General features: G+C 33.2%; 1 protein-coding gene across 2 annotated transcripts; it reads left to right on the top strand.

Annotated features, from left to right (window-relative positions):
- Positions 1–653: 653 nt before the first annotated feature.
- LOC18044847 (probable methyltransferase PMT14) lies at positions 654–10,088 on the top strand. 2 transcript variants are annotated; one of them, XM_024186604.1, is made up of 8 exons: positions 654–812; positions 1,304–1,412; positions 2,195–2,862; positions 3,378–3,588; positions 7,086–7,368; positions 7,976–8,362; positions 8,923–9,000; positions 9,517–10,088. In XM_024186604.1, exons 3-8 carry the CDS (start codon positions 2,224–2,226, stop codon positions 9,746–9,748), a joined length of 1,830 nt encoding a protein of 609 aa, XP_024042372.1. In that variant the 5' UTR covers positions 654–812; positions 1,304–1,412; positions 2,195–2,223; the 3' UTR covers positions 9,749–10,088. The 2 variants fall into 2 exon arrangements, with proteins under 2 accessions (XP_024042372.1, XP_006436790.1); XM_006436727.2 differs by lacking the exon at positions 1,304–1,412.
- Positions 10,089–10,401: the final 313 nt, after the last annotated feature.

Here is a 10,401-nt window from a genome sequence, read left to right as displayed (position 1 = left end):
TTAACATTACCATCAATTAGCGGCAAGTGAAAACTTATCACCTCCATCATTTTTTAATTTTAGGGAATATGACATGGTATTCACCATCATTATAATTGAGTAATGATAATACGCTAGTCAAAATGTAATTCTTAAGTTCAAATTTTGATATCGATAGAAAGTTGTGTAGCGAGAAACATACGAGGATCTTAATGATATCATTGACAACTTCAATAGATACACCAATAGTGGTAAGTAGTGGCTAAAGAATAGAGCCATTGTGATAGCTAACGCAACATTCATATTTCATAATATTAATGAAAAGTATATAAAATAATAAAAATAATAAAAAAGACAAAAAATAATGAAAAAAGTATACAAAATGACATCTCAAAATTAAAGAATTTCCATAAAGACCTACCCAAATAGTGTTTTTATACTAATACAGTTCGGTACTTTGTGAAATGTAATGTGAAACCAACATTGAATATATCATAATTCATGAGCATAATTTATTATTAGGAGTTAGTGGTGGTTAGGGACTTATTTAATACAAATAGATAAATTGTACTCACATTGAGAAAATTTAAAACATTAGGGATTCACTCGATATTATCAATCCGACAGAGTATAAAGGAGGTGACCACAAATATACCGTCTCTCCACCCGTTCTCTCTCCTCTTTGAAGCTCACTCACACAGTGGCACTTACCAGTTCAAGCACTTCAGCGATCTAGAGAGAGAGAGAGAGAGAGAGAGAGAGACTGTGTGTGTGAGTGAAAGTTCAAGAAAGAACTCTTCTCTTGCTCCTCATTGGAGAGCTTTCATATTCAGGTGAATGTTTTGTTACATTTCTACCTTTTTTAATCATTGCCATTTTTATTAGATTATGCCATATGTGTGTGTGTGTGTGTGTGTGTTTGCATATTGTTGCCTTATTTTCTCTTAAGATCTGTGGCCCCTTTACTTTTTTGCTTTCTGGGTTCTTGAAAATGAAGTTGTTGCAGTTACTTTTCAAACTCTTTATCATTGATGATAGAGTTAATGGTTAATTCTATTGTTTGTTCATATTTAATTGTCATTAAGTGTGATTTTCGTAGCTGTTTCAGTGTGACTGTGGCAAAAAAAAAAAAAAAATAGCTTTGCATGTGTTCTTGAGTATGAAAGATGTTTGAGCTTGACGAGAAGGGAAATGGGGTTATTCAGGATTAAGAGTAGTACCTACAATATGTGAGGAGATTTGATTTTGATATGAATCCTTGATTTGATCAGCTGCATGCATACTTTTCTTTACTTTATAGTATTGGTATATCTTTTCTTTTCAGATCTTGCTGTGTACCGTCCACAATCCACATCAACTTTGGAACTTTATTTCACTTTTGATGAGTTCCTATAACTTTTAATTATGTTTTGGAACTTTATCATGTGCTTTCAGTAAGTTGGTTATATGATTTGGCTACTCTTTCTCTTTATTGGTTAACCTTTGGATCAAATTGTATATTATAGAACGACTTTTAAGGTCAAATCTGGTAAACAAAATTGGTAGTATTAATTTTATTTTCTTTTTCCACTAAATATAGGATCTTTGCTACTTGTTTTTTTTTTTTTTATACTTATATGTTAATGGATTTATCAATTGTCATTCTTAACTTTTTTCCCCTTGTATAAATGTTTTTGAGACATTCAGATGGCATTTTCTCGATAGGAGGAAAAAGTTATCTATAGATAGTTATTAATAATTTGAAAAATGAATGACTCGGGTTTGACATCAATGAGTAAATTGAGTGTTGAAGGCAAATGCAAAACATGATATTTCAGTAGATAAAATTCATCAATGCATTCCAAGAAAGAAATATTGACTTTGGCAGATAGGGTTTGCGGAAGTTGCATAGAGCTAAAGGGTTTGTCGCTGCTTTTTAGAACTTTGGGCTTTTATTTAATTCTACCTGCGTGCTAGATAACTTTACAAAACAAGGATTCATAACTTGGGTTGCTATTTCACCGTCTTCTCCTTTCCATGTGTAACAACAATTAATTTTGAGAAAGCAGTTGAGATCTGTGTATGACTCCTGTGACTGATTGAAGCATTTGTACTGTGTTGGTTGATGATGACTATCTTTTCTCCAAAAATAAACATCCTTTATGATTGCTGTAACTACTTTGCATAATTAGTAGTGCAAAGTGATTGTGTTTTTTGACTAAGTTACATCTCACAGTTGCTTCAAGGAATTGCCCCAGGCATATAATGGGGAAGCATAATTCATCAGGAAGCAGAACAAGGAGTCCACTGTCTATACTTATTGTCATTGTTTTGTGCGGTTTCTTTTACATGCTTGGAGCATGGCAGAAGAGTGGTTTTGGAAAAGGTGATACTATAGCGTCACAAATAACCAAGCAGGCAGACTGTAATATCTTTACTGATTTGAGCTTTGAAACTCACCACAATGATGTGGAGATTGTTGAACCTTCTGAGCCTAAAGCTAAAGTGTTTAAGCCCTGTGATGTTAAATACAGTGATTATACTCCTTGTCAGGAACAAGACCGAGCTATGAAATTTCCAAGAGAGAATATGACATACAGGGAAAGACATTGTCCTCCTGAAGATGAAAAATTGCATTGTCTTATACCTGCTCCCAAGGGGTATATGACCCCATTTCCATGGCCAAAGGGTCGGGACTATGTTCATTATGCAAATGTTCCTCATAAAAGCCTAACAGTTGAAAAGGCTGTACAGAACTGGGTGCAGTTTCAGGGGAATGTTTTTAAATTTCCAGGTGGAGGAACAATGTTTCCACAAGGTGCTGATGCATATATTGATGAGCTTGCATCAGTTATCCCAATTAAAGATGGCTCTGTCAGAACAGCACTGGACACTGGATGTGGAGTATGTTACTGAACTTGAATAACCTCTGCATATGTCATATGTTAATTATTCAGAGAAAATTTATTTATTTATTTTTTTAATTGACCGCTAGTAACATGACTGTGTGCTTTCAGTTGAATATTAGCAATCTTGATAGGTCTGGATCACTTTGAGTTACCAGGGTCATTCGTGTAATATGTAGAATAGTGCCATATGGTGGATGCATTATCATCCTCTAGATAATTTCTTTCTATACATGGAAATACCTGGGAAGTACACTGCTCAACTGGTCTATGCTGAGAACTATTGTAGCTTTATGTGTTTGTCCCTAACAGTTTGGATTGTTATGTATCATTTTCTTCTTGCATCTTTCTCTTTATTTGTTTATATTTCTAAACATGTAATGGTATTATTGTTTGTTCTTCCTAATTAGGCTCAGACAGTATATTATCAAATCGCATTCAAGCATTGCTTCTTGTCTAATTAATTTAAGTTTGTAATATTCTCCTAAACTGATAATGTCGATTATTTTGTAGGTTGCAAGCTGGGGTGCATACCTTTTAAAAAGAAATGTACTGACTATGTCCTTTGCTCCGAGGGACAATCACGAAGCACAGGTACAGTTTGCATTAGAACGAGGTGTACCTGCTGTTATTGGTGTTCTTGGAACAATACATCTTCCATATCCTTCACGAGCCTTTGATATGGCTCAATGCTCTCGGTGTCTGATACCATGGACTTCAAATGGTAAGGCCTCTATTGTCAATATTGTAGAACCATATTGCATTTTAGTGTATTCTGTATATAATACATGGTTTAAAAATCTATAATTGAAAAAAAGGACCGCATATATAATTTTCTATAATCTGACAATAAATATTTTTAGATCTTATGATACTCATTTTAATTATGTTGAATCCAAAGACATCCATATTTTGTCAAAAAGCGGTGATGTGTCAGGATGTTCATTCCTACATATTAAAAGTTGAAAGCATATAGGTTGTGCTTTCAACTTTAGATTGTGGAGTTTGGAAGGCATCAGGACATTATTCTGGTAAGTCTTATCTTAAATGGTTGATTAATGATGTCTCCTTGGCTAGTATTCCTCTTAAAATTCAAGTCGTTTTGTTGGCCTTGGCTCAAGGAAAATTAAACCCTGGGAAAGTAATTCAAAGAAAGTTCCCTAATATGTGTCTATCTCCTTCTTGGTGTGTGATATGCAAAACTAGTGCAGAAACTTCTAATCATCTTTTTCTTTATTGTTTTGTGACTTCAAAGTTGTGGAGTAGGTTGTGCAAAGAGGCTAACATTTTGTGTGTCATTTCGGGTTCTTTTCATTTTATTCTTATGGAGAATTCCTATGCTTTTAGTAAAGGAAAAAAGGCCAAAACTCTTTGGATATAAATGTGGCAGCTCTGTTTTGGGTAGTACGGCAAGAAAGAAATCTTCTTATTTTTGAAGAAAAAAGTGCAGACAATATTGAAGAATTATGGGATAGAATCTGTCTTCTAACTTTGTTTTGGGCTTCAGTTTCTAAGGAGTTCCAAGATTCATATTTTTTTCTTCATTCATCTAAGTTGGGAGAGTGTTTGAGATAGGTGTCTAGGTTGGTCTAGTTGGTAGTGTCATTAGGGTGCACCAAATTTAAAACCTTACTACTAATATAAATAACTAGTACAGAGCGAGTAAGGATCGATCCCACGAAAACTATGCTAGTTGTATTTATTATCAACTCTAAAGCAGGATTTAAAATAAAATAATAGTAGTAATAATAATATTAATAATAATATAAATTAATCTAATTAAAGAAAATTCTAATTATAAATAAAAGGGGGTTTTTATGAATTTTTAAATAAATAGCAAGAAATAAAGAAATTAAAACTATGAAAACAATAATTTAACAAAAACTCTAATTAAAGGAGAGAGAAATAATAATGATGAAAATTTTGGTTAAATGATCATTCGCCACCACCAAACATGCACATAATATATCAATTCTATCATCAATTTCTATTGAAACTACCTTAGACAACAATAAGTTTTGTTAGTCTCAATCTTTCCTGAGTGTATCATTAGGCAAAACAAGTTTTTCACCTAATCTCTAACCATTAAATAATTTAAAACAAGCTCTTTAAATTTAAGATAATGGAAGCATTAAGTAGAGAAAGATATTAGGTTGATCTAGGCAATAAACACACAAGCTCAGATTATTTAACCTAGGTTATATTCTCCGATTGAAATCATTGATTCCAACCTGCTACTAATGATTAAAATATCAAGACAATTACGGATCAGGAATTTTAATCTAGCAATAGAATTTATTCAAGTCCTAAATAGAATTTATTCAAGTCCTATCTAATTGGCCACTCAAACAAGACGAGAATAAAATCATAAACATTAATTATAGAAGAACATATACAATCTCAATTAAATAAATTGAATGATAGAAATTAAAAATTAATTGCATAGCATGTTTGGGGTTTTTAATTCACCCTCAACTAAATAGAAAATCTAGCCTAACATAATTGAATTGGGAATAAAAGAGTCAATAAAACCAGACATAGAGATTAATTCAAGTGGCTGCCTCTATTTTTCTTTTCTTCTCTTCTTGCTACTGCTCTCTCTTCAATTCTTCTTGGCTGCCGATTGTCTATTAAAAGCCAAAGGTTGGCTTTTTATTATGCATATGGTTGGCCAAATCCTTATTGGAATTTATTTCCAATTTAAAGCAATTGATTTGCTTCCTTTAATTGCCATGAACATGCTGTCCACTTTGACAATTTCCTTTTACTTCAATTTGCTTTCCATATATAATGCCATCCATGTGCAATTTAGTCTAGGCAAGCCTTATGCATGAAATCTTTTTTAATTGGTAACGTGAATCTTGCATGCAACTTATAAAGCCATGCACATTAAACAAGTTTCCATTTTATGTATGCTTGTTCCCAAAGTCTTTATTAATCTCCTTGAAATCCCATATGCTTCCGAATGTGCATCAATTAATTAATTGGCTTCGAAAAATCTTCGGTTATTTCCTTTTTTAATTCCTTCAAGCAGATTTCTTCTTAAATGCTCCGATTTAATTTCTCTTTAATCCCAGAATATAACTAAAATAACAAAAAAAAAAAAACTAAGATAAAAATTAACACAATAAAATTATTTACTAAATTAAAAATTAACTAAAATAACTAGAATATTTAAGACCAAAACAAGAAAAAGATGGAGAAATTAATAGCAAAATATATGGAAAATATGCACTTATCACTAGTTTTTGTAGAGGGGATTGGCATATTTTGTATAGCACAGAAAAAGTTTTCATTTTTCTGCTTTCTCAGTGGACAGCTGGTCCACTTCTTGTAATGTTTCTTCATCATTAATATAATATATAGTTTCTTATAAAATAAATAAAATAAAAAAAGAAAAAGAAAAAAGTTGAAAGCATATAGATTTATCAGATATTATGTTACCTTTTGTTGAGTAGTGAAATATGAATGATATCTGTGATCTGATGAAATTGGAATCTTTTTTTAGATCAACAGTCAATTAGAATCCATTGAGTTGCTAAATATACCTGCATATTTTTAACTAGTTATTAACAGGTCTGTTTATAAACTCGCATAGCAAAGTTGTGCTATAAACACAAATTTTCCTTATAGTTTCATGTTAACTTTTTTTTAGTTGCTTGTATCAAAAGACAATTTAGTTATATATCTTGAATGGAGTCAGATTTTTCTTGGGCTTGATTGAGAATATATGGAAATGGTATCAATTAAAAAATTTTAAAAAGGAAAAGGTATCAAAATACAAATCCTGGAGAAAATTTTCGTTGAGTTTATATATGCTTCATAATTACATTGGTAGTTGGGATTAAGGTGGCATCAAACTGAATTGAGCTATTAATCAAGTGATTTTTTATTTTGGGAGATAAAATAGGACTTCTGGTTGAAAGGCCCTAGGCTACAAATTTTCATTCTGTTTTCTGCTACATTCTTTTTCATGGTTACTCATGGTATTAATTGGGTGCTACTGCCTAATTTTTTCAATTGGTAAAACCTCTTGGTGTTGTACAAGAGATCTAAAGATTGAACCTCGCTTACATAGGGTGGGGAGGGGATTTGATTTCCATTCATGCAATACTTGAAAAATAAAATAAAACTAAATAACTTAGCTAGACCTTTTGGTATAAACCTTAGTGTGTCTGGTGGAAGCTGTTGACCATTCAATGTATGGACTTCTGTGTACAGATGGGATGTATCTTATGGAAGTTGATCGAGTCCTCAGACCTGGTGGATACTGGATCTTATCTGGACCTCCAATTAATTGGAAGACATATTATCAAACATGGAAGCGATCTAAGGAAGAACTTCGAGCAGAACAAAGAAGCATTGAAGAGCTTGCTGAGTCTCTTTGCTGGGAGAAAAAGTATGAGAAGGGAGATATTGCCATCTGGAGAAAGAAAAAAAATGACAAATCCTGCAAGAGGAAGTCTGCCAACAAATGCAAATCAAGGGATCCTGATGATGTTTGGTGAGTTCACCTGCACCTTCTTTTGCTTAATTGCATTTAGTTCTTTGCCTCTCTAGGATCATCTCATTGTTAGGGACTTGGAATGTTCACTTTAACATCCATCTATACTATCATAATTCTATTTTATGGCTAATTCAGGTTTTAGGCAATTGTATGGTGATGGATATATTTAATCTTCATTAAGTACCTTCCTGGGCAGCTCCCCAGAATACTGCAAGTCCAGTTCTGCTGACCCCTCAATTATTATTATTTTGGCAGATCATTTATGTTTATGAGAACAATATGGGTATCTTCTGACCACAAAAAATTTAGATAATGAAGCAACTCAGAATTCAACTATTCATCGTTATGCCCTATCATTGTCCATTAGACTTATCTTTCTGATTGCTTGTTTAATTTCAAATAGGAAACCAAATCTAGTTTCAGATGAACTCTGTGTTAATTCATCTGTGCATTGGTGATATTGCTGAACGGATAAATTTGAAAGTCAGTCTAATTACTGTTTTATCTTCATTGGGAATGTGAGTTGTGACACTGTTGGAGGTCAGGCTGCAGCAAAGGTTCTTAGTATTTCCATCTTATTTAATTTTTTTGTGATGCATTTCAGGTACAAACAGATGGAAACTTGCATAACCCCTTTCCCTGAAGTATCCAGTACAAAAGAAGTAGCAGGAGGGGAGTTAAAGAAGTTCCCATCCAGGCTTTTCGATGTCCCTCCACGAATAGCTAACGGAGAAGTTGAGGGAGTTACTGGCAAGTCTTACCAAGAGGATAGTAAACTTTGGAAAAAGCATGTAAATGCTTACAAAAAGATGAACAGTTTGATTGGCACCAGAAGATATCGAAATGTGATGGACATGAATGCAGGCCTTGGGGGGTTTGCAGCAGCACTTGAATCGCCAAAATCTTGGGTAATGAATGTTGTACCAACAACTGCGAAGAACACTTTAGGTGTCATTTATGAGAGAGGCCTAATTGGCATATACCATGACTGGTATGTTCCAATAATTTTACCTGTTCTGTTTGTGATTATGGTTCCTAATTTGCACCTGCATTTCTGCACATATTTATTTTTAGTACTGGTGCTCTTTGTTGAAAATGAATTTTTCCCATTGTACAACCTGCTTGAAAAGCTTTACCTGTTTGTAAAGTCATATTAAAGTAGAAATAATAACTTATGGTACTTTCTGGGATGAAATACACTTTATGAACTTCCTTATTTTTAGAACTGTTGCTAGTGGATCAACCTCACCACTCAATCCGAAGTGGGTGATAGGATAGACTTATTTTTTATGTTTTATTCATGAGTAAGTGTTTGCAAGTGAAATAGAAAGAAAAATAGGAGCTTAAGAGAAACTCCAAAGTGGCATAAGATTGGCCTTTTGAGATGCATTTAACTCACATTGTGAAAGACTAATCAAAGTTTTTACCTTCAAATCATTTTTTGCTCTTATTTTTTCTCTTATCAAGGGATGAATATGAAGTTTAACTGAAATTTAGGGATTTATGTTCTTTGGAATCTCAATAACAGTGTTTTTTCTCCTCTTTTTCCAGGTGTGAAGGATTCTCTACATATCCAAGGACATATGATCTTATTCATGCTAATGGTGTATTTAGCTTGTATGAGAACACGTAAGCCTCATTATCTTCTTTCTCCTGCGTGCTGACTCAAATCCCATATAAAAAACTTGTATACTTGAAACCAATTCATAAATGCACAATGCTGCAACTTTGGACCAGTGAGGAGAACCGCAAAGCTACACAAAATTAATTATAACCTAAAATTATTTCTCAGATTGGAAACTCATTAGGAAAGTCTATTTTCCACTTGAAATGCAGAAATATTGTTAATTTATCCTTTACTGGCAATATGTTTGATATTTGTGAGCAAGTAATTTGGTATTAAGCTCAATGTCATGAATATGACTTTCCAAGGTTTGTAGCTGAAATTGATGCAAAAGATTTTCTTCTTTGGGTAATCTGTCTGTCTCAGATGAAGTCAGCTTGTAGGCTGCTGCACCATATATCATCTTAGTAACAAAAAATCATGATTAGCTGAGGTCTTAATTCTAGGATACACGTTTTCTTTATATGAGCTCAAATTTTTTCACTTCCTCTTAATGTCATCAAATATGTACGATTGAACAGGTGTAAACCAGAAGACATCCTTCTGGAAATGGACCGCATCTTGCGGCCAGAAGGGGCAGTCATCTTCCGGGACGAAGTTGATGCCCTGAACAAGGTTAGAAAATTTGCCGAAGGCATGCGATGGGATACCAAAATGATGGATCACGAGGATGGACCCCTCATGCCTGAGAAGATATTGATTGCTGTCAAACAGTATTGGGTTGGCAGTGCAGGAAATAGCACATCCGATTAAGCCATCTTACTGATTGGTCCATGAAAGTTAAATGAAGATAACATCTTGAGTAGTGATTGAATTGCTCTCGGTTGGAGGACTGAAGAGTTTTCATTGGCAAGTGTAAGTTACTAATACGTGTTTTTCGGTGACGCAGAGAATCTATACAATCAATTTTGCCAAGTATTTTCCCATAAAATTTGGCAGGGGAATGCAAGAATGTAATTTGTGTAGCTCCCTAAATAATTGAGTCAAAGATCAAATAATCTTGTAGTGATGTCAAGAATCAAACCATGTTCTTTATAATCATTATTGTGTACTGAATTGATCAAATAGTGAAATATTCAGTTTATTGATTTCATTTTTTTTAATTCCTTATATCTTTTCAAGCATTGTTAGTTCCTTTCTAGTTTTTTAATGGGACACTTCAGCGAACTAACTAGTAAAATATTATCCCTCCACAGTGCACACATCTAATATGTTTGATCACTTGTGCTCAAATTTAGTTTAAAAAGAAAATTATACCTTTGAAAGAGTATCCAATCTTTATGAATGTCACTACATATTTTTCAAAGCACCAATAATATTCTTTATCTTCATTCACCTAGCTTCTGAAGAATTCTCTGTATTATTAATGCATGATTGAGATTTATTTTTTCATACTGATCACATTT

Source organism: Citrus clementina, unplaced genomic scaffold (assembly GCF_000493195.1).
Source record: "Citrus clementina cultivar Clemenules unplaced genomic scaffold, Citrus_clementina_v1.0 scaffold_4, whole genome shotgun sequence".
Lineage (NCBI taxonomy): Eukaryota > Viridiplantae > Streptophyta > Magnoliopsida > Sapindales > Rutaceae > Citrus > Citrus x clementina.
Note: the sequence above shows the minus strand (reverse complement) of the source record. Positions and strands in the feature narration are given on the sequence as shown.